Source organism: Canis aureus, chromosome 12, assembly GCF_053574225.1.
Source record: "Canis aureus isolate CA01 chromosome 12, VMU_Caureus_v.1.0, whole genome shotgun sequence".
Taxonomy (NCBI): Eukaryota; Metazoa; Chordata; class Mammalia; order Carnivora; family Canidae; genus Canis; species Canis aureus.
Genome location: NC_135622.1, coordinates 20375794 through 20401558, shown reverse-complemented (window position 1 = coordinate 20401558; position 25765 = coordinate 20375794). Strand labels below are relative to the sequence as shown.

Below are 25765 nucleotides of genomic sequence, written 5' to 3'. Positions count from 1 at the left end.
TTTAAGATTTTATTTATTTATTCATGACAGACAGAGAGAGAGAGAGCCAGAGACACAGGCAGAGGGAGAAGCAGGCTCCACAAAAAGTCTGATGTGGGACTCGATCCCAGAACTCCAGGATCACACCCTGAGCTGAAGGCAGACACTCAACCACTGAGCCACCCAGGTGTCCCAAGAACGTAGATTTCTATGACACAAGGAAAGATACTAAGTTTCAAAGTTTCTAATAACTAAATAGTCCTGTTCTTATCCTTGAGTGTTGCCCCCGATCTTCCTATATCTGTCTCTGAAAATCAACCTAGGCTCTCACTGTGAATAAAATCTGGGTGAATAAAACGGGGCCAACAGGAAAATGGGGGCAAAACTGGATGGGCTAGAGAGGTTATATACTAAGTACTGAGAAGGGGCAGAGAGCAGACAGGAGAGCCCATGAGCACAGATGTGGAAGGAGAGCCTGAGGACTTTGTTGTCAGGGACTAGAGGCATCCCTCCCATATGACAGGGATCTAAACCCTATTTGAGAGTGAGAGATATTTGACAAGAGAAACAGAAAGAAAATTTCTAAATCTTTTCCCTGTAAAACGTTTGTTATTTTGCAGACTATAGCAATGTTTCCTTACATGTGACACGATTCAGCAAAAGGGGTATGTGGTAATTGAGCTTTTAAACAGTTAACACATAGGCATCATTTCTGGTGCATAATTTTTATATAATGAGAGGTGTATAATATAGAGAAAGTTTAAAATATGCTCTGTAAGACTGATCTCTGTAAGATGTTCTAAACTAGCATCTTAAAAAAAATCTCACTCTCATATCCCCTAGACAGGCTGGTCAAGAACCATATTGGTTATTATATCATGTCCAAAAAATAGCATTCCTTATATAAGCTTTGAGAAAACTGAAATATTAATTTCTACAGAATGTGTGAAAACCAAATTGCAGGGAAAAAATAAGGGAAAGCTAAAAGATCGTTGAAAACCTAAAAGGAAAAATATATTACCATAAAAGATAAATGCTTTGAGAAAGTATCCTAGGGACCTATCAAAACCCTCTCCGTTGGGGACAGATTGACTATCTTGAATGTGTTGATGGTTTTACAGTGTATACATTTGTCAAAGCTTATAAAATTGTTCACTTTAAATGTGTGCAATTTATTATATAGCAGTCAATCTAAAAACGAAAGAAAGAAAGAAAAAAAAAAAAAAACTATCCAGGCTATATATGCATGAAAACAGTGTGCATTTGCAATTCAGAAGGAATACCAGTCTTCAACAGCACTTGACAATTGGGAAGCTTTCATGTTTTTAAAACACATATACAAATATACTCCATGTACATTAGATGAAGTACATAAAATTTAACATTTCAAATTACATAACAATTTATATTAGTGTGATGTAAATGAAATTAACTTTCAGGGGAGAGAAAATGGGGAAGAAGATGGTAGCACAAATAATAGTGGCTCTTGGTGTAGAAGGAGGGTTGATATTTCTAGGGACTAAACAGCCATCTGTGAATTTAGAAAGTGGTAGATTTGCCAGAAGAAAAAGGAGAGAACAGGAGAACTTTTATTGATCTATTGCTTCATTTATTCAACACTCATTAGTCTTAGGACTGCTAAGAACTGCAAATTGTGGATCAGCAAAAGAGACATGGTTTGGTCTCTATCTTTATTAATTTATAGTGTGGCAGGATAGAAAGTTATCAATCAGGTTACCCCACAAATATTAAACTCTCCTGTGCAAAGTGATAAGGGGAAAAAGCCATGAAAAGTATGACAGGAGTGTCAGGAAAGGTTTCCCTGGGAAGGTTTTCTCTTGAGTTGGGAGGTGCAGAATGAGTCATCCTTAATTATGTAAAAGAAGACAGCATTTACTAACGCACAGGGGCAGGTAAAACATGATACTTTTGAATAATTAAGACAGGAACTGATCCACTTAAAAGATGTTTTGAGGTTAAAAATCTATGGGATTTCATAATAGACTGTATTTGGAAGGAGAGAAAAATAATGATACTGAGATTTCTCCATTGTGCAAATGGATACACATGCGTGGCTTTTACGGAGATAGGAAATGCAGGAGGGAGGTCAGGCCAGGGGATAATCTGTTCTGATTTCATGGTGCTTAGTATTTTCAACTGAAAATTCTGAATAGAACTCTACACCGAAATTAAAAACTTCCGTGTATCAAAGAACACAATCAACAGAGGGAAAAGGAAACCTACAGAAAGGGAGAACATGTTTGCAAAACAGTATCATATAAGGGGTTCATATCTAAGATATATAAAGAATGCTCACAAATGAACAACACAACCTGATTTAAAAATGGGCAAAGGGGGAATCCCTGGGTGGCTCAGCAGTCTGGCGCCTGCCTTCGGCCCAGGGCGTGATCCTGGAGACCCGGGATCGAGTCCCACATCTGGCTCCCTGCATGGAGCCTGCTTCTCCCTCTGCCTGTGTCTCTGCCTCTCTCTCTTTCTCTCTCTCTCTCTCTTTCTCTCTCTGTGTGTGTATCTCATGAATAAATAAATAAAATCTAAAAAAAAAAATGGGCAAAGGACATAGATACACATTTCTCCAAAGAAGATATACAAATGGCCAACCAGCATATGAAAACAAAGTCAATATAACGAGTCCTCAGAGAACTGCTAATCAAAAGCACAATGAGCTATCACACCCATTATGATGACTATGATAAAAAAAGAAAACAAGTGTTGCCAAGGACATGGATAAATTGTAACCATCGTGCACTGTTGGTATAAGTGTAAAACGGTACGGTTGCGATGGAAAATAGTACGTAGGCTCCTTCAAAAATTAAAATTAGAATTACCATATAATCTAGAAATTCCACCTTTGGGTATAGACCCAAAGGAACTGAAATAGAAATATTTGTATATTTATGATCATAGCATAATTATTCATCATAGCCAAAAGGTGGAAGAAACACAAATGTCTATCAATGGATGAAGGGATAAAGATATGTGGTATAAACACACACTAGAATATTTTCAGTCCTAAAAATGAAGGAAATTCTGACCCATGTTCCACCATGTATGAAACATGAGAACATGACACTAAGTGAAATGAGCCAGTCACAAAGAAATACTACATGATCCCACTTACATAAGGTATCTAGAGTAGTTAAATTCATAGAAAAGAAAAGTAGAACAATGGTTGCCAGTGGCTAGGGCAGTGGGAAAATGAGGAATTGTTATTTTGTAGGTATAGAGTTTCAGAATTACAAGATGAAAAAGTTCTGGAGATTGTCTACTCAACAGTGTGAATATACTTTACTGAATTATACACTTAAAAAAGGTTAAAATGGCACATTTTATGAGTATTTTACCACAATTAAAAATTTTAAATATGCTGAAAACTTGCATTATGGCTAACTAGATAATTACATAACTGATTGATCATAGATAGCTAATTGCTTTACAATCATCTCTTCCCTCATCTTTAAAACCCTAAGTGTTTGGTGACTCTGTAAGTATAAGGTATTCTCATCCTCTCCTCCCTAGAGCCTCAGTTTGACACAGAAGTCTACAGTCATCAATCAAGAGAAAACAGCTTGAAAATTTGAAACTAACAGCAGACATGAAACTTTTGTGGTTGCTCTATGCTGCCACAAGTAAAAATATCTCTATTTGTCTATGCACTTAATTCCAGCAAATGTTAAAAATGGCAAGTGCAGATACTGAGGAAAAACATAAGACTACTCTTTTGAGCAAATATGCATTGATTCTAGAGACAAATCCATTGTTTGCACATCAATATACATTCCTCTTGAACAATATTATTCTACTTACCTTGTTTGCGTACATCCTCTACCGCAGCAACCAATTCTTCTTTGAGATCTTGACTCTCTTTAGCGATCTGTTCTCCCTTATCCAGGAAGTTCTGAGTGGCTTGCTCTACAGATGCTGCCAGGACATGGGCCTTCTTTGACCTCCCTTTCTTTTTACCAGATGGGCCTTTGTTGCTGGTGTTGACAAGGGTCGTCACCTTAAATATGAAAGAAAACCTGTCAAAGTAATCTGCACAACTGTCTAGGAAAAAACATATTATCATCTCCACATTTTAAAACAGCCCTTGTTTATTAAATCATGAACACATGTCACATAACCTAATCTTAAGGAAAATGGAGAATTATACAAATTCGTGAGTCTGTAAAAAGCTGTTTATTTCCTAGAAGGAAAAAAAAATACGTGAATAAGTTGGAAAAGCAGACCCACTAGGAGCTTAGTTTCCAGTTCACTGGAGGTTGTGCATTCACAGATTGACAAGAAAGTGCACACTGGAGGAATCAGTTTCAGGGAGGCAAGAAAAGGAAAGCCAATGCAGAATTGCCTCTGAGCACTGACTCAGGAAAACCAACACCCAGTCCTGAGTCCCCAGGGTCAGGGCAGATATGAAAGAACAGTTAATAAAGGGTGGGCCATCAATAAATACCCATTACTTACAGATCACTTCGCAAGGACTTTTGAAGGGTTTTGCTATTTCTGATTTCATCTTACACAAACAGAATGGTAAATTTGATCTGAGGAAACCAAATGATTCAGTCTCAACATTTGGTTAACCAGCTAAAATTTCCAGACTTGAAATTAGATTTTCATTGTCACTCCTTTTCCAAGTATCATAATTTGTATACATATCCCCACTGCCAAACTTCTTTTAGCACTATAATTAGAACTATTTAATTTGCTAACAAAGCTGTTAGTATGTTTTAAACAACTTATCTCCTATAGATTTCTGATCCTTTATTTTCTACCAGTGAGAATTTTGGGAATGAAATGAAAAAAAAAAACGGGTTTCATATTCTGTTCAGCAAAAGTTGTGAGCACTTGTGGCCTTCGTGTGTTTGTTTTTTTTTTTTTTTTTTTTTTATCAGCTTCATAAGAATATGGGCGCTGTGGTTTATGTTCACTGACATTTGCTCTTGTTAGTAGACTCAAGATTTTAGTAGAGATTATCAAGAAAGCTAGTCCACAAAAATGTTCCAAATGCTGTTGTTGCTATTTCACTTCAAATCCAAGAGCAAACAAAGTGACTAGTCAAAGTCACAATTAATGTCCAGTCAGTTTATAAAACAAGAGATAACACCAGAAGGAAAAAAATATTGAATAAACGCTAACTCAGATGATGAATACAAGCAGAATCAGTACTTCAGAGGAGGTGAATGTAACACTAGGAGCTGTCATACTCAGCTCTCTTTTGATTGCTAAATAACTGGATACAGTGAATTAGAGAGAGACTATAAGGACATTTAAGTACAAACACTAGAGAAAAAAAGAAAGGTAACATCATCAAGAATAAGTCTGTCAGAAAATGATAGCTGTAAAATGTGTATGTAGCCCATAACACATTACAGTCTTTTCAGTTCCAGCCAAAATGAGGCAGCCATCAGAAGAAGACAGCCTGACACGAAAGCTACTTTCTAAAGGTACAACAGGGTTCTCCTTAAGAAGGATATACTCTAACACATTAGCACACTATTCTTCCAGGAACCTAAATTCCTCCAAACAGCCAATACCTGGAAATAAGCACAAAAGCCCCCTAAGCAAATACTGCAAACACCTCAAATATCTGTTTTATGCTAGGCTCATTATAAGAAGAAAATATTCTTATTCTCACTGATAACTCATTTATTCTCATTTTATTTAAAAATTAAAATTCTGAGAAATTTTGTGATGTAACCTTTTTAGTCTTCTCAAATTAGAAACAACAGAGAGGGAAAGGAGCTGATAACTTCAGGTATAATGACAATGGGGGGAGCAGAAGCTGATGGTAAATCTATCAAAATGGTGAAGTTTCTATATCATCCATTCATTTTCTGTAAAGGTAAACAAATTCCAATTCTTCTGTTATCTTATGCTGCATTACTGTATAAACATAGTTTAGGTATGCTCATAATAACAAGTTAGTATAAAGTGTTACTTATATGGGAAAAAAAAAAAAAAACATGGCATATTGCAGGAACTTCCTAAGAAAAATGTGATTACTTTCAAATGAAGCAAATCAATTCAGTCCTCTTTTAGTAATAGCTCTCATGTACTCATAAGTGGAAGACCATAATGAGATGAAAGAGAAAAATAGAAGGGAAGTGATAAGGCTCCATAAATGCTCATGTCTTAATCAGTTTGGAATAAAGAAACAATTGTCAACTCTCCCCATTGTTATGCAGTGTTTTATTAGAGGACAATGTCAACAAATTGGATTAAAAAGAAGAGACACAAATGTTAGAAAGGCAAACTGTAAATTATGGTATTATCCATACAGAATATGACTGTATCAATAAAATGTAAAAGAATTCAAAGAGAGACTATTAGAATTATTATAGGAGCTATGGACAGACTGGCTAAATACTAGATAAACAGTAAAAAAATTAATATAACAGCACTAACCAGTAGAAACAACATAGTTTTAGGGGCACCTGCATGGGTGAGTAGGTGAAGTGTCTGACTATTGGGTTCAGATCAAGTCATGGTTTCATGGGTGGTGGGATCAAGCTGCCTTGGTCTTCACACTCACCGGGGAGACTGATTAAAGATTCCCTCCCTCCCTCAAAAAAAAAAAAAAAAAAATTCCCTCCCTCTGATCCTCCCCCACACTTGCACGCACATTCTCTCTCTCTCTCTCTCTCAAATAAATAAATAAATAAATAAATAAATAAATCTTTTTTTAAAATGTAGTTTTAAATATCCTATTCACAATAACCACAAACTGATATTATCAGAGATAAGCATAAGACAAAATATACATGGAGAAAAAGGTAAAAATTTTAATGAAGAACATAAAAGGTAACCTGAATCATAGTAAGACATACCATATTCTTGGATGGGAAGACAAAACTGTTAAGATGTCATCTCTTCCCATATTATTCTACAAGTAGCATTCCAGATAGTTATACAGTAAATCAGCAAGAAAGCCAAGACCATTTCTCTTCATTCAGTTGATTTCCCTTTCCAGCTGCAAACTTAAAAGGCTTTTAGTAAATTAGAGAATGGTCACTTAGGGTGTGGATATGCAGGACTCTCTTCCTGCTCACTTTTTGGCCCTTGTATCAGATGTTTTAGATGGAAACAACGAAAGTAGTTTAGGTCTAATAGTACATGAGAAGGTTGAGGTTATTCTTTTAAGGATTAAACTATCTTGGGAATTCTCAGTCTAGCCACACTATGCAACCCTCCTATTCAATCCCACTCTCCTGCTAGATAATCACCCTCTCCTATCCCCCAGTAAGAATCTATGGCACTCCACACTATTACATTTTCCTTTTCTCCCACTTGAAGTTGTCATTTTCACCGTGATGTTATATATTCTCATTCTTCTTGACCTATACTTACATTTACACTTAAAATTGTGAAAGTTAAAGCCCATCCATATTGTTTTTATTCTGGTATTTTACAGATGATGAAATTAGGCTTAGAGATGCATCATAGGTAGAAAAAAATAATTTCCTTAAATTCACATGTGCCTGATACTGTATCTTTAGAACTTTAGAACTCAGTAGTTTCTTCTGGTTTTACCATCTAACTGAATGAGAAGCTGTTAAAAGATAAAATAATTTTAAATATATTTATTCTTCATATTTGTCTCAAGCTGAATCAACATATCAGGGCTTTTTGTAAAGGATGGACAAAATTTACTGTAACTAACAAAATGATAGAGCTGAGGGTTTCCATAAAATGGTATTCTTCTACAAGTAAAATTAAGAGTAAAGGAATCTGTTGCTAAGTCAGTAATAACTGAGATATACTAAAGAACAAGAATCAGAGAGTTTTTTTAATGAAGACAACCACTATTTAGTCTCACAGATACATCTATCAACTCTCCAGTAAATTAAGGAATATCCAAACTATCAATGCTAGCCAATAGTGCAGGTGGCTTCAATGTAAGAATGTAAAGGAATCCATGACTCGATGCCTTGGAGAAGTCACAGCAACAGAAACACATTCTGATCAAAAGGTGGTAGTCACAGAGGCAGCTCAGTGACTTCTGAGGCTACAGGAATCTGTGCCTAAGGTGTGCCTAAGGTTTGATATCCAGAATGACACTAGGTCTTGGGTAGACAGTAGTTATAGACTATTAAGTATCGAGGGCAGTCTTTTAAGAGATGGTTATTCTGTGAAAGTTCCTGGTTGAATGTTATGCCTCCTCCTATCCCAACCAAGCACTCTCTGATGCCCACATCAACTTCCACCCAACCTAGAGTCATGTAAGATCCAAATCTTTTCTTTACTAACAATTTGTGAGTACATCTTTTGGGCAGTAGGAAGAAGAGAAGAGAAGAGGAGAAGAGAGGAGAGGAGAAGAGAGAAGACGAGGGGACAGGAGAGGAGGGGAGAGGAGGGGAGGGAAAGGGAGAAAAGGGGGGGGGGGGAGAAAACGATAAAGATCTACCCAGAAACAGAGGCTAGGAAGTAATAACATGAATATTGAAATATGTAGAATTGGAATGATGTTTCCAAGGCAGTAAGGAGACCAGACCTACTTGGAAAAAATAATATATATGTGAATAATATAGGAAGTAAAGCTAGATAGGTGTGGTGGAACAAACTTTGATGAAAGCCAAGCCAAAGAGTTTAGATCTTATTAGTCACTGCAAATTTTTTTGAGCATATATTTAGTGTACATTTTTTCTTTCCTTTCATTTCTCAGCCTACTAAATTTTGCTTTTACCTATACCTCCTGTAGCAAAGTACTCTTAAACTGATCTCTTGCTAAAGTAATCAATAAGTTGCCAAAATCTAATTATTTTTATCACATCATACCACTCTGCCACATTTAGTGCTATTGACTCAATTTTCCTTCCTTCTGGAAATGTCTCTTGACTAATTCTTTTAGCAATAATCTTCTCCAAAATCCTGTAGCTTTAAAAAAGGACATTATCATCAAACTTCGCTCTGCACGTATCTTCATCTCCCTCCTTCCTACGCTAGGAAAGTCATTCTGCTACCACCACTCCTTTAACTGGTCTTCTAAAACCTGTTTCATTAACTAGGCCAACTTCTCTCTAAATCTTTCACATGCGCCTTTCTGTAGGCTCTTCAACCTTAGCCCAGAAGGATACTCACTCTTCTCTAGTTGTACCTCCAATGTTTTCTCAATGCCCACACCTCTCATTAGAAAAGAAATCCTTCAGCTCATAGATAAGTGTATAGTGGTTAAAGGCCCTAGAACCTTGACACAATGATGGTCCCACTGGACCCTGGCCAATGGAAAACATTGGCAATAGCCAGAGGATGGGCACCATTGTTTTCAGATGTATTGATGTTATGATCTGAGTATAAAACCATGAGAACCAGGTTGTATAGACTGGTGAATCTAATGATAGAGACAGGCTAATCATTTAATGTCCTAAAAGTAGACCCTCCATTCCTCCATAATAACAATAATGCAGTGGCCAATATAATTTCATTCTTTACTTTTTCTTGAAATACATTATATTGTAAGACAATTTGTTTATCTGACCATGTATCTTCATGATCTCTACTTGATCAGTTCTCTGCTTCCATGATCTAAAAGCTCAATAGAACAATAAGCAATACTAAGGGCGCCAAGACACTTTGTCTCAGCAACTCTGTCACATCTGCCAAGAACCAGCAACAGAGTAGTTTGTCTAAGCCTTACCCACAGGGCAGTCAACTGAAAGTGAGCTCTAGAGACATCACTGCCACCTGAGGATAGTTAGAATGCAGAATTTTAGGCTCCACTTCAGAGCTACTAAAAGAGAATGTGCATTTTAACAAGATTCCTGGGTAATTTCTATGCACATTAAAATCTGAAAAGCATTGAATTTTAGGACTTGATAATTCTCAGACTTGATCATGCCTAAAAATTACCAATATGCCTGATAAAAGGTAAATTTACAGATCTTACAGTGTTTCTGCTTAGCTCAGTCTGGGCTAGGGAATTTTGCATTTATCACACAAAATTATGACATTATATATATGTGTATATATATATACATAATATATATATATATATATATATATATATATATATATAATCTCCTTACTTTTAGAAACAGTAGTCTAGTTGAAACAAAACAAAACAAAAAAGTGAGAGCAAAGAAGCAATGGCTTCTAAGAGGTGAACTCTTTCTCCTATTTTGGGTGCCATGGCACAGCACAAGTCCTCAAAAACAGCTTATTGATGAACTGATCAATTGACTCATGGCTGGAAGGCAATCTCCTCTATTGCACAATCACAAAAAACTTGGAAAAGAAAGATTATACACACGTGAATACTATGAATCCAACAATCATTGGAGCTCTCTAAAAAAACAATGAAATTGAAACAATAACTGGAAATAAAAATGGCAACATAAACATTTTTTGCTGGATTCATGCACTGTGCAGATGTGAGTAGTAGGTCTTTGTGAATTCTTCCGTTGCATCTCTCGGGAGTACTTCATTCATCATAATTTCTCAGCTATAGTAAGAGGTGGCTGTGATGACTGCTGTAACTTAAAAAAAGCAAGAGCTTGGTGAGGCAAAATATTTGAAAACAAAATTATCAAAAACAAGTTATTTATTCCAGGAGCAACTGAAAATAAATGAAAAATTCTTGAAAGAAGAAAACTTATCTAACTTAGGAAAAAGTTAAATGTTCAAATAGTAATATATTTGATAACATGGAGCTTCTCAGAGAAAGCCTACATCAGCTTTTAAGAACTGCCAACTGGTCAAAATGGCATATCCCTTGAATTATTTCTTGATAACTAGGTTTATTCATTTAATAATTATAGAGTAAGCATAAATATGGCTTATGGTTTTCCTTACAAAACATATGAAATATATTTTATATATATATATATACATATATATATATATATACATATATATATATGCTTACTATGTGGACTATGTGGCATACTCTATTAGAAGTTTTATTTCCTACCTTAGAATCTCTACAACACTTAAGGTATATGGATGTTGTGCACATTGGACAGAAAAGGAGCCCAGGAGGTGAGACTAGTTCTAGAGGAAATGACTTTGATAATACAGATTTACTGTAACTTCATAATAACTGAAGCAAGATTTCCATGTGTTAGAAACTATTACATTAGAATTCTTGGTTGAACTGGTATTTCTTATCCAACACAACTCCACACTCTATTTTAGACAAAAATAATTAAATCATAAAATGCACAATTATTGATAATTCCAAAGCTTCAAAAGTCAGAATCAGAAATGATAATCTTTTAACAATACACTAGCAATTTATGGGGGGATAAAATAGAGAATTATTCTCTTTGTCTTTGAAATTTCCTCACATTATCTAAGATTGACAATGCAGAATTCAGATGCATGTTCCTTGATACTGAGACTGGACACAAGTATTCTTAAACTTTAAAGATAAGGATTTAATTATTTAATCTGAAATAGACCTGAACTGTACTATTAGTTATTTCTATAGAGAAAGCCTATATATAACATATTCCACTTAAGTTATTGTTTTTTGTAAACTCTTAAATTTATTCTTTTTGAGAGAGAGAGACCAAGAGAGAGCGAGAGAGAGCAAGCATGCATGTGTAGCAGGGGAGGGGCAGATGGAAAGGGAGAAAGAATCTCAAGCAGCATGTAGTGTGATGCAGGGCTTGATCTCACAACCCTGAAATCCACCCTGAGCCAAATCAACAGTCAGACGCTTGACCAACTGAACCACCCAGTTGCCCCAACTTATCCTCAACTTCTAAATAAAACTACAAGGCAAACCTTCTCAGTTGCTTTTTTACACATTTCCCAAATACTTACTTTTGAAGTATGATACCAAGAAGTAGAATTCAGAAATTAACCCCAAAATAGATATTCTATAATAGGATGACAGGTATTTTTAGGACCAAGATATACATATATTAAAATTTTTCTAGGATTAAGTGGTTGCAATTTATGAAGCTGTACAATTGAGTACTGGATTATCCATTCATTTTATAGGTAAGAAGTGATTCAAACTTATTTCCTAAAAAGTATCTCAGTAGTGTCTGTAAGCCAAGGTGAATAGGATAGCCTTCTCTTTAGATGCATGTTCTCCATAAGAAACTCAATTTTTTTTCAAGGATGTTAAGCTAACATTTTCCCTAACTCTCTATTAAGGCATGCTCTTTCATATTAAGTAGGAGCCCAGAGGAGCTCGATTTCTCATAACCTCTGGGGAGTATGGTCTAGATTTAGTGCTTCCAAAAACTTGTCTAGAGAAACAGCATTTAGCTTTCTTGAAGGAAGTTTTGTCCATTCTCTCTCCAACAATAATAAAATCACAAGTACTCTAAATTAAAGCAGAAAAGCAAAGAGAAAAGTGGTATTATACTGGAGACTGGTAGAAATGTCTTTACTGCCTTAGGGTGATATCACTTACCTCAAAGGAGGGATACCACCACAAAGAGTTTTAAGAAATCACTGTGTATACGGCGCGTTTTTTTTTTTTTAATGTAATTCTTCATACTGTACAGAGAAATTTCTGTATGACTTTAGTACCAAGAATATTGCAGTTTCTCCTTACAAACTGGTTTGACTTTATGTTATGGATGTTGATTGTATACTAAATTAATGCTTCGTTTTTTCATTGACTTCAGAAAGTTTAACATAAATTTGTGGTCCCTGCTAGAAGGCATATGATTTGATAATTAATATCACTGTATTAGTCTCAATCTTTGCTCTTACTTGTACTTATATCTCCCTTGCTTTTCTAAAAAAATCACTTTTCTTTAAGGTAGATTGGCCTTCTATTACTTTACATACTTTAAAGTCTTCTTATATTTTTGCTTAAATATTGTAGTCTGTCAATTCTAAGGTATGCCTTTTTCCTCATGCTTTTCTATATCTGAAATAAGGATGCGTCCTACAATCTATGTCATTTAAAAGATATAACTGATAGTATTTCGTATTTTTCTTAGTGACATTTAAATATGTATCTTTTAATTTATGGCATCTTAGATTTGATAAAACATGATAAATCAAATAATCACAAGATAAAATTTGTTTAAAGGATCTACTGACAACCCAGGTTTTCATAGAATCTACACAACTTTTTTTTTCTACAACTTTCAATGTATATTTACAGCCAATAAAAAATGAAATTCAAGGGATCCCTGGGTGGCGCAGTGGTTTGGCGCCTGCCTTTGGCCCAGGGCACGATCCTGGAGACCTGGGATCGAATCCCACGTCGGGCTCCCGGTGCATGGAGCCTGCTTCTCCCTCTGCCTATGTCTCTGCCTCTCTCTCTCTCTCTCTCTGTGTGACTATCATAAATAAATTTAAAAAAAAATTAAAAAAAAAAAATGAAATTCAAAATTAAGACAAATAATGCTAGACATTCACTTAAAGAGCATCCCTTAGAGTTGGGGATTTTAAGTGAGTGAGAAGGTATTTTTGTTTTAAAGAGTTCTAAATGTTTTAACCATCCTTGTCCATCTGAGGAAATCCCATGCTGTTTTGAATGTCACTAAAAATAAAAGAATGATTAAACTATGTCCATGATTCACTACTTTGCATTTACAAAGGCTAAAATAAAATGAAACAAAACACAACTAGACTGTTCTAAGACAGCGTAGAAACAAATCTGAAACCCAAAATAAACAAAAAAAATTTTTTTCAGTAAATCCTGTTAGCTAATGGATTCAGCTGACCAAAACATCCATTCTCTCTAAATCCACCAAGTCTTTTTACTGTAGTTTTTGATTGACAAAGGCACTTGATCCTTGGGCATTGGGTGGCTCAGTTGTTTAAGCATCCAATTCTTGGTTTTGGCCCAGGTCATGATCTCATGGGTCCTGGATTGAGCCCCATGTCAGGATGCCCACTCATCAGGGAGTATGCTGAAGATTCTCTCCCTCTTCTCCTTCCTGCCCCCTCTTTAAAGCCCTCTTTAAAATAAATAAAATAAATCTTTAAAAAAAGACATTTGATTACATATTTTCCTTCTTTAAGATTAGTAGATTCTAATAATGTACATACATACAGGGAATAATGGACAATCAGTGGGATGCAAGAAAAGTATCAGAATTCTATATTTTTTTATCTAAAATATTTAAAAACCTAAGTCAGATTAACATTTCATATAAGGACTTACACTGTCACGACCTCCCCACCCATACATCAGATGGTCTTGAGCCACATATGGGCTACTTAAGAGAAGGGTGGGTGTTCACAAATCCAAAGAATTGGCAGTAGTGACCTTACACTTTAAGGTATACCTGGTTAAGTGGATTTGAGAATTATATTCACTGATTTTCAGACACACACACACACATATACACACATACAAACATTCACAAAATGGACCTGAGACTTAAAAAGATTCTTGCAAAGAAACCAGAGCTTAGAGCAGCCCGGGTGGCTCAGCGGTTTAGCACTGCCTTTAGCCCAGGGTGTGATCCTGGAGACCCAGGATCGAGTCTCACGTCAGGCTCCCTGCATGGAGCCTGCTTCTCCCTCTGCCTGTGTCTCTGCTTCTCTCTCCCTCTCTTTGTGTGTGTCTCATGAATAAATAGAATCTTAAAAAAAAAAAAAAAAAGAAAGAAAGAAAGAAAGAAAGAAAGAAAAAGAAAGAAAGAAAGAAACCAGAGCTTGAAGATAATACTAAAAATGCAAGCCTGAGTGAGCCATAAGAAAATACAGAGCTGACCCTTCTCCTACCTTAATACTGGCTCTTTGTCAGCTACAAATGAGGCTTAATAAAGAACAATCTCATCAGAGCTGCAAGTTGAATTTTGTATTTATATATTCATCATTACTAATGATGAATCTTATCCCAGTTTCCTTAAGATTTTAGCTAATAATGGTCTAAAGATACTATGATTTGCAAAACTTTAGAAAAGTTAAGCCTACAGAATATTTAGCCATTTTAGTTATATATTATATATTTACTTTTAGTGAGAAGTAATTTTGTTTATTATTTTTATTATGTTTAATGGAGAAGACTACTGGGTGCTACCAAACCTATTTTTTCCCCCCTCTGGTCACAAGATAACACTATTTCAGAGTTTCCCTCAGAGTTGATATGATCAGTTGAATTCAGCCAACAGAATATGAGAATCAGTGGTGTGTGCTCTTCTCTATCTGCTCCATTAAATTTCTCCTCCATATTTATTCCTTCAACTTCGCAAACCAGGTTTTGCAGAAGATGAAGCCACAAGATGAAAGGAACCAAAGTATCTAAAGTTTCCCTAAGAAGAGAGTGACCCATGAATCAGAAAGGCTCACTTGGATATTATGTAACTAGGTGAAAACTTCTATTATGTTGAGTCTCTGACATATTGAGGTTTATCTATTATAGTAGCTAATATTAACTACATCACTGTATTATCTATAGTTAAAATATTTTTAGACTTTACATCATTATTTTTAAATATCTATTATTTATGTATATTTTATAATATATTTAACATGTTAGCTTAGGAATGCACGATTATTTAGAAAAATAAATAACATACACTATACATATATGCATACACAGATAACATACAAAGACACATACACAGATATTTTACTGGTTTTGGATATTATTATAACATTTGGCAGATAAAACTTTGGGTGACAGTCTTCTGCTTTTCATGCAGTTTTTTTACATACTTCTTTCTATGAATTGTGGAATACAAATTCTCATTTTCTATATGAGAAAATTTAAAAGTGCCAAGTTCTTTTTCTTCTACAGTTCTAAGACATCACTCTTCATAACAGTTCAATGACCTAGGAATAATGTGATTGCCACTTAGTGGTATATTTTTTACAACAGAAAACAAACAATATAGAGATTAAAATCACAAATCTAAAGTTTTTCAAACTCAGCTTACATAGTTTTTCTCAGGCTTAAATCCAACTAATAAATCAAATAATTAGTAAATATGAAATTTCAAGGAAGTTTTAGTTAATGCCTTTAAAAAACTGTGACATTAGCATAGATATTGTCAAATAAGTCTATAGATATAGGTACATATAATCATTAGCTATGTAACCTACTATGTTTACAAAGACTCTCCTTAAATGCTGCTTGTTGACTTTACAACTTTTACTCTTACCTGATTTAAGGAGGAGGCAGGTATGATTCTGTTACCTGAGAAAACTTCATCTAAATATTTTTTAGCTCTTAAAGAAATAAACTGTATTTTATGGTGAATAACTGGAATAAATTTACAAGACAAATATTTTTCCTCCTCTTTTTCAATTTGAAATCACTTCAAGGAATTATTGTCAAATGCTTGAAGATATCCTAAATGCCAGGATATTTCCCTCAATGTTTCCTGCCCCAATGCACATCACTGACTATTGGCCAGATTTTCTACATACTAAATTTTTTACCAAGCTCCCGCAAATGACGCATCTTCTATTTCTGTCACTCACAAGCATCTTAAATTATCTCTTTTCTTCAAACCAAAATGATAAGTAAAATCCATGATATAAATGAACACACAACACTCTCGCACAGACAGAACTGGTGATTAGACACAGCTACTACACCTCCCACTATCTCTGAACCTGCACTTACTGGCTTTTTGAGAGAGTATCAATCAGCTGGAATACTAGGTACAGAAAAACACATTAATGAGTTTAAGGAATCAGAAAAACATATTCGGAAACAGATCAAGCAGGCACAGAAACCATTCGGGATGACAAGAAAGGTAACAGGACTCCAGGGCTTGAGACTTCTAATAAGGAAGTCTAAAAGCATCAACAAAATCAAAGTTGCAACACAGGTGATTTGATTACTTTGTTAGCATTCTCTCTCTCTCTCTCTTTTAAGATTTTATTTATTTATTCATGATACGGAGAGAGAGGGAGAGACAGAGAGAGAGAGAGAGAAAGAAAGAGAAAGAAAGAGGCAGAGACACAGGCAGAGGGAGAAGCAGACTCCATGCAGGGAGCCTGATGTGGGACTGGATCCTGGAACCCGGTTCACACCCTGAGCCGAAGGCAGATGCTCAAACGCTGAGCCACCCAGGCGTCCCTATTCTCTGTCTATTCTTATTTCATTTGCTAAAGTTAATATTTATTCCTGAAGCAACTTTCAAAATTAATAATACCAAAACAAAGAAATCTTGCAGTAATCTAAAAAACTGAAAAACAAAACAAAACAAAACAAAACAAACAAACAAAAAAAACAACCCACCAAATTCTTACATGGACCATGAGATTTTAGCATAAATCTTGTTGATCCTCAGTTAACAATAAAAAAGAGGAGAATCAAATGATTAGGCTATTTAGAAGCAATCATACATGGTATTAAGTTCTTTATTTTCACCTGCTACTTTAAATATATTTAACAAAATTTCTCCAGCAAGAAAGTAGGGATAGAAACTTCATCATATGAAATAAAAATGATTTGTACATTTTCTCAAACTTTTTGTAGTAGCCATTAAATTTACTCTCTCAAAAAAAAAAAATAAAAATAAATAAATAAATAAATAAATAAATAAATAAATAAATAAATAAATAAATTTACTCTCTCTTTCTTCCTCTCTTTATCTTATCACACACTCACAGAAAAAAAAAAAATATGGGCCAGAATTCCTAAAATGCTACCTTGACTTTTATAGTTTTATCATGTGACATATATTTTTAAAATACTCTGTCAAATTCCAAATCTTGGTAACTTTAATATATTTAAAACATAAATTTCAAACCATTTTTTCTAAGTATTGATAAGGAGCTTCAGATTCTGGGTAAACCAAAAAATATAATAATTGGAATCAATACTAAAATGAAAAAAATATATAAGGCATTAAGTGTTCTTGGAACAGAACATTACTAATCTCATGCAAAGGGAACTATACATGCAAGCCACTGGGGGATATATTTAGCATAAAATCTACTGAGTTCTAGGGAAGAAAACAAACCTGTTTCCCCAGTGGCATATTAAAAGTTTCTTTCCAAAACAAAAAACAAAGTAATCCCGCCAAAATCTCATTTTTTTTCTGTTGTTGATTGGTTTCTAGAATCAAAACAAATCATGATTAGTAATGCAACCTTGTTCTTTCTTCACAGAACCCTAAATGTGTACTCTCTACTTGTGTCCAGTTTATTACCCACATAGCAAATGTCAGTGAAAATGAGGAAAGTATCATCCTTATGATTCAGAAAAGGACACTGAAGTACTGAGAAATGTGCCTGCCAGAGGTTATAAAGCACATTGAAGAATAATAATTCCGGCTTTAATTTGTCTGACACAAGCAGTTATTTCCTCTAAAATAATGCTCAACACATATTTGCCTCATTTTATATGCAGTATAAATTTCTAAAAACAAAATCCACTGTATTTAATAGCTGGAAAATAAATGTGACTACACAATTTCATTATGGTATGCATGGCATACCTTTTTAAAAATGCTTTCTGGATTTTCAAAGAAATAATTATATCATCTAATGGCATATTTTTTATTTGCACAGGTAAGTATTTATTATTATTCTCCCATTAAACTAAAAATCACTGGTGAAATGCCAATGGCTTGAAAAAAAAAAAAGCCACATTGACATTTTTACTGCAGGGTTATTGCTTTATGGGTAGAATGCCAGCCTTCCACTTGAATGCACTACCATATTATCTAGCTACATTTCTTAAGCATCACTTCTAAAAGGCTTGAAGATTCTAGAGAATTGTTGATTAAATACAGGGGAAAATGAGCAAGATGTAATTATCCTGTCAAGATTCTTCTTGTAAACTTTTATTTGGACAATTCATGAAAAAAGAAAGCAGCCCATTTCTCTTTAAAAACTGTATTAGCATTTTTGAAATTGCAATATGGGCTCTAGATGACGAGTACTACAGTAATATTGCAGAATGAAATGTCATCAAAAGGCAGTGGTACGGAGTAGTGGAAAGAATACATCTTTGGGAACCTGTCATCTCTTATTTGGGTGAGAAATCATTGAATCTAAGACTCAGTTTCCTATTTTTAAAATTGAAGGTAATAATATACACCTTATAGGAATGCAATGAGAATTATATATGATAGTTTATTTAAGGTACTTAGCTCAGTAACAAAGGAGATGCTCCAAAAAAATAATAGTGAACACAACCATGAGGAGAAAGTCTTGGACAGGATGTCAGAATACTTGAACGTAAGCCCCAGACAAATCACTTATTAGTTTGTAATATTGAGGTCAATTAATTTCTTTGGACCTCTTTTTATTTAGCTGTAAATTAAAAATTATCCCTAAATTATTTTAAACTCTTACATTTTATACGCTAATAAAATAGAGTTCTTAATTTGTGGTCCATGATGATTAGCTTTATGCATAAATGTTTGAAGTGTATTCCCTGTATCTATGAGATAGACTAAATAAATGGGAGAATACAAATTTAATATTAATGCTGATCCTCAGGTGACCACTCCAGTCTTTTAGTCAAGTATTTTATGAAATTTCTCATAATTTTCCTTAATTATGCACCTTAATTTCTCATATGTTTTATAAACTTCCAAATTGAATATACCTGCATAGTACCATCAAATGAGTTTAATTTCAGTCATTTTTTTCACTTTTAGCAATACAAAATTCACATTTTTCTTCACTTTTTTAACAGTGTAGAGACTATTTCAACAATTTTTTTAAATATTTACATTTCAAAAAATTATATTTTTAGCAATGTGCTAGTGATTTTGCTGATCCAGAAAGTTTTAAGCAGGTGTTTAATTGAACTAATTAAGCAACATGTAGTCACTTCCGGTTTTCCACTTGCTCTGTGAATGTAGATTAGCAACACAACTGATTGCCTAATCAGACTATTTAAAATTAACTTACTTTTTTAGCCAAAGATTTTTTTTAACCCACAATTACAAACTCAAAACATAAAATGTGATCTGCAGTCTTACGTATTTTTCTTCTTGTTCTAAGCACCATTTTTTCAATTTAATTTTTAATTAAATTAAATTAAATTAAATTAATTTTTTCAAAATTCAATTTAATTTTTAAACTGATAACATTAGCATAGGGGATGGAGATAATAAAATGTTATAAGATATAAAACAAGATATGGTTTACTGTTCTTAATGTTTTCTTTGCAAGAATAAGATGTATCTTCTCTTGCCTGACTCACTCTGAAGAAAAATCAATATTTTAGTTGGTCTAGGGATCAAATCTGAAAGACGGACCTCATGAGCACTCTAACCCCTTAAATAAACTGGCTATACACCTCTTGTGGTTATCAAACTTTAGATGGAAGGGCAAAACATATTCTTTTTCTCATCCTACTCCTTCCCCATGATGTCCCCAAAGTTCAGTTATAACCACCAGACTACACAACAAATCCAAGTCCATTTAGGGTTCTTCAAGGAACTGTTTATATGTTCTTAAGTAATTTGTGCATAAGTTAGGGAGAAATACATACACACATATTTTTTCTAAATGCAAACTGCTGGCTACATTTTATATGGCCTGTGTGCCTAAGCCAAATCTCATGGCCCTGTATTTGAAAACCTGCAGACCCACAGGTCACCTAGCACATGGAGAAATGCCCAGGCAGCTGGCTTCATATGTACTTTCTTAGTAATATCAGTGGCTCCTCATTATTCACTTAATGTGCTGCAACTACTTCCTTCTGGACTGAAAGAGCATCTCCCTGGCAGCACAGGAGAAAAAGGAACCGTAATGATGTGTTGTAAATCTATGGGTCACAGAGATTTCATAGAAAAGAATAGGAGAGGACCTCTAAGGCATTAAGGGGAGAAGGTGTTTCACAATAAAGTGCATTGACAAAAAGAGAAAAAGTGAAGAAAGATGAAAAAAGACAGAAGATGGTCTTACAGTAATCAGATGATTAGATTTTCTTAGGTATCTGAAAAAGTTTAGCTATGAGGTCTTAAAAGAGGCTCTCAGACCTTGCCCAATGCCAAGTTTATGTTATTTATTTATTACAAACATTACGATATTAGAAAAATATACATGAATATTTCCCAACTGACCTTTCTGCCAGTAAAGAAAGGAAAGTACATTCTTGGGGAATTGGCTCTGAAAAGCTTTGGGTATTTACAATACCTTCTCTCAATCAATCTGTACAACCATACTGAAAAATGATATCAATCATATTCTGAAGTGAAGTAACATCAGATAGATTCGTTCTAACAAATCACATGGAAGTCAGTAGCACACCCAGATCTGACTCTCTCTACTCTTCATTCTAACATGATCATCTTTTATTTCATGATTGAATAGCAAGATGGATTTTGAAAATTTAAATAGAGATGTTTTCTTTTATGACATAAACTCAGATAAAATTCATATGAATTGAGCATTATGGCATGCTAAATAGGAAAGACATGCATCATCATGGAAGTAGAATTATAACTTCTAATTACAATGAAAGCTTATAAAATTCACATTCTGGGCCTAATTGCTATAAAATATAAAATGTGAGCAAGGACATTTGGACAAAGGCTCCTCTATGGTCCCTTCTGGCTACGATGTACTATTAAACCGTGCCAAAGAGCGGGAGAAAGCCAGACAGGGAAGTACAGTGACCAGAGAGTGGGTACTGCAGGCTAGTTGTGTTGCAAAGGCAAGCTACTCACTCATGATTGTCTCATTAATTCTTTAAAGTGGTGCTAGCATTAAACACGAATATCTTCAATAAACAACACTGAGTCAACTTCATCCCTTTTACACTTGAGAAATGCAGAAGTTCCCTGTATTCCTACTAAGGTTTCTCAAGGAGCCACCAATTGAAGCAACAAAGGGAAACATCTCCTGTGATTCTTAAAACATCAAGCCCTAACACAAACATGAGGACTCCCAGCCTCCCTTTCTTGTGCCTTTTTCCCTTAAGAGGTGTCACTTGTCACTATATAGGCATGCATACTAGATGAAACCCATAGTTAACCGAGAAAGGAATGGGCAAGAGAACTAGAGAAGCCATCTGGAGAAAGAGGCTGGAGCCATCAGAGGCCATCAGGTGCTGCTGTGCTCCATGTTGGGCTGGTGACACAAATTTCATGAGTATCAACATAGGGCAGTCCAGGGCTCAGGATGGTGGAACAATGGAGGAATTCCAGGCTGCTGCTGCTGCTACTGTAAGCTAGGTAATTAATGCTGATGCCATGATGGGTCAGAGCAAGTCTTACATTCCAGGCAAGATCTAGGCAATAGCAGAGGGATCTGGAGGCAAGATTCAGGCTTTCTAACCCAGCCAGGAGACAACAGAGCTGGGAGCTCAGTAGGGAGTCAGGCCTCACAACCTTGGGCTTTAGTACACAGAGGACTCTAGCACCAAGAGAAAAGAGGCAGTGAAAATGAGTAAAAAGATCAGTCCCCAAAACTGAACCAATATGTAGGGGATGGGAAATGCCTAATTCACATATGTTCATCTCCCGGACATAAAGTGCCATATATATTAGCAGTAAGGCTTAATTGTATAACCCAATGGTAGGGGTTTTGCTTCAGGAATGCTTCCTGAAGCATTATGACTCCTATTATGACTGCTGGATACTAGACAGGTCTGCAGTTCTCATAAGAATACCCTTTTAATCAAGCCAGGTATCTCCCGATTATAAATATACCCAGGCTTCTGCATGGAGCTGGAGTACATCGATGTGCACCTCCTAAAGAAGTAGCTTCTTAACTGAGTAACACAGTAAGTCCTGAGGACAGCTTATCCCTTCTACTTAGCTGATGCTGGAGGTCCATTTAATATGCAACATTTATACATACATGGATGACAAAGTCATTTATACAGCGAATAAGATATTAAAATTCTAATCTGGTTTACAGAATCGAAATACTTAATCTCCTCCTCACTCGAGTTTCTCTTCTTGAAGCGCAACACCCATTTTAACTCTCAACAGCTACACTGATGTCAGTGAGGGGAAAGCAATCTATGTTTAGAAATGACTTTTGATAATCAGTGCAACTGAAAAGATTCTCTTCACAAGAGAGGAGAAAGTGTTGCCAAAGAAATCAGCAGGGCTGCAAGAGAGCCCTGCTCTAAATCTGGTTTTAAGAAAAAAAAAAAGGCCATCTAATCTTTACAAAACTAATGGGATTTGTGAAGGAGCAAGTGAGATAACCATGTAAGTCCTCAGGGAGTGAGAAAGATACTCATCTAACCCTGCTTGTCTTTCTGGCAGAAAACTTTTCTTATGGAAATATCAAAGCAATTTTTTTTTAAAAAAAGGATCTTTAGAAATGTTACAGTATCCCATTCATTTACTTTATTCTTTGGCTTTTATATTTTATCACATTTACTTACCTTCATTTATAACATTACTCACAACTACATAATGAAGATCAGCCACAAACTGGATGTTTAATTTAGCCACTCACCTTCTAGCCTCTACAAATATTGACTGATCACCTACTATGTCTACGTGCCATTCAGGATAATGAGCAATGAGTATATCCAGGTGAATAACACAAACATTATCCTTGTCCTCATGGCATTAGAATCTAGCCACGGGGAGAAAAACATTACAGAAATAACTGTAATAAACATGTAATACAAATCTTAACTGGTGAGACGAAGGAAACAGCATGCCCTGAGACAGAATTAAAGAAAGGTGATAGGCTCCCTTGGATGGTCGGGAAAGACTGTGGGAATCAAGTTACATGATTTCAGGGAACAGAGATACAGTGAGATCTGTAAGTACTGCTCCATGCTGACACTCTAGTCAGGGTAATTGTGGAAAACTTTCATAGTCTAATTATTAACCACTTTAGACACTCCGTCAACACTTCAGCAAACTGCCTGTTTCTGTTAACACCACGTACATTTTTGAGAGCATGATGATCCTACCTCAACACAGCCACTCTCCAACAAAACAAATTCAACCATGGCTTCCACCTCAGACAATAAAATTCTGCCCAGCCCAGCCTATTCACTCACATATGTGGCTGGCCCATTTCAGTATTTGGCTTACTAAACATAATAAATAGGGATGCCTGGGTGGCTCAGTGGTTGAGCATCTGCCTTCAGCTCAGGGTGTGATCCTGGAGACCCAGGATCGAGTCCCACATCAGGCTCTCTGTGAGGAGCCTGCTTCTCCCTCTGCCTATGTCTCTGCCTCTCTCTCTCTCTTTCTTTCTCTCTCATGAATAAATAAAATATTAAAAAATAAACATAAAAAATAAAATAAAATAAACATATTGAACATATTCTGTCTTTCATTGCTGATAAGCCCATGCCTATGTTGCTACTCATTTCATGCCTGGGGCCTCAAAGAGAGTGTGGCTCATGGTGAGTGTTCAAAAAATGAAAGTTGAATAAATGACCTAATGTACCTCCCTAAATATTTATGCAAATTACTTTTTAGAAAATTACATCTAATTCTAGTGTAAAAGACTACCACAGAATGTCCATTGGAAAAATGATGAAATGTTAAGATATATTACTATAAACATTCTATTTTCACTTTTTCTGACTTCTTTTTCTTTTTATTTAATTGAATTTGGATCCCTCTGCAGTGTTTATACAGTGTTATAAAAACAGAAAACATTTTCCATCATATTACATAATACCTCCTTAACAAAGTTGGTATTGTTTTACCTCCTCATCCAAAACTAGAACATATGGTGGTGACAGCATATTTTCTAATAATGAGAATTTCCTGTGATTTGAATACCAAATTTGAATATATTCAATAGAACTACTACATTTTTTAGGGTCTGATACTTTCTGTTCACAGTCAAAATTACTTAGTACCTATTATTACAAAGAAAGTTATTTTACCAGATAATATTTAGGAAGGAAATAATTGTGTATAGATAACACCATTCCAACCTACAAGCAATTTATTAAGCAGTAAGGCAAAGAAGGTAAAAATACGATCTGAAGCTCACATGCAGAGCAGAAGTCTCTAGATGCAGAATGAATAGAGTACTAGACTATAGAATACATGTGATTAAGATCTTAGTCCCAACAAGGAGCATAATGTGTATAAACCATACTTTTCCAGACCAATGACAGGTTAGATTATATACTTTATCTCTTAAGTACCTTATTAGTTTATAAATGATTTTCTCATTATGGAATACATGTAGGTAGTCTATTTTATTTGGTCTTTCCTTCCCTTGGTCTTGCACAGTGTTAAAAAACAGTGGGGGGAAAGTTGCCCCAAAAACATGATGCCCATTCAGAAACTTTCCCATCGAAAGCATCAGACATTTCAAACGAAAACCTTCCTGAGGGGTGTCTGGGTAGCTCAGGCAGACAAAAGCATCTGCCTTTGGCTCAGGTCCTGATTCCAGGTGTCCTGGCCCCGCTCAGTGGGAAGCCCACTTCTACCTCTCCCTCTGCCACTCCCCCTGCTTATGCTCTCTCTCTTGCTCTCTCTCTCAAATAAATAAATAAATAAAATCTTAAAAAAAAAAAAAACCTTTTTTGATACATTGGTATTATCATTTAAAGTACGACAATCATAACTACTTTTAGATGTGCATGCATTACCTTAAAGGTTTCTTTATAAACCAGCAAAGAAAGCAACAAAAGTAATTTTCAAGAGGTAAAAGATACATCTTTTGTAGAAGTGAGGTCTAATATTTAGGTGCAATGCATTCCCAGAAACTTCATCTTTAAATCACAGTCTGGGGACACCTAGATGGCTCAGTAGTTGAGCATCTGCCTTTGTCTCAGGTTGTGGTCCTGGGGTCTTAGGGTTGAGTCCCACATCAGGCTCCTAGGAGGGAGTCTACTTCTCTGTCTCTGCCTCTCTCTGTGTCTCTCATGAATAAATAAATAAAATCTTTAAAATCAATCAATCAATCAATTGCAGCCTGAATTACATGTGTTCTCTTTTTACATCAAACTAATGGATAAAGGGAACAAGAGTTCTAAGAAAGA

At 35.2% G+C, this 25765-nt stretch overlaps 1 protein-coding gene across 7 annotated transcripts in view; it reads right to left on the bottom strand.

The window, feature by feature from the left end:
* The window catches only part of CTNNA2 (catenin alpha 2), a 1080823-nt gene that overhangs the window by 851485 nt on the left and 203573 nt on the right, over positions 1-25765 (bottom strand). For all 7 annotated transcript variants that reach the window (XM_077843060.1, XM_077843058.1, XM_077843061.1 and 4 more), the window contains one exon: positions 3808-4003. In XM_077843060.1, the coding sequence (XP_077699186.1) occupies positions 3808-4003 (196 nt within the window). The remainder of the gene's footprint in view (positions 1-3807; positions 4004-25765) is intronic.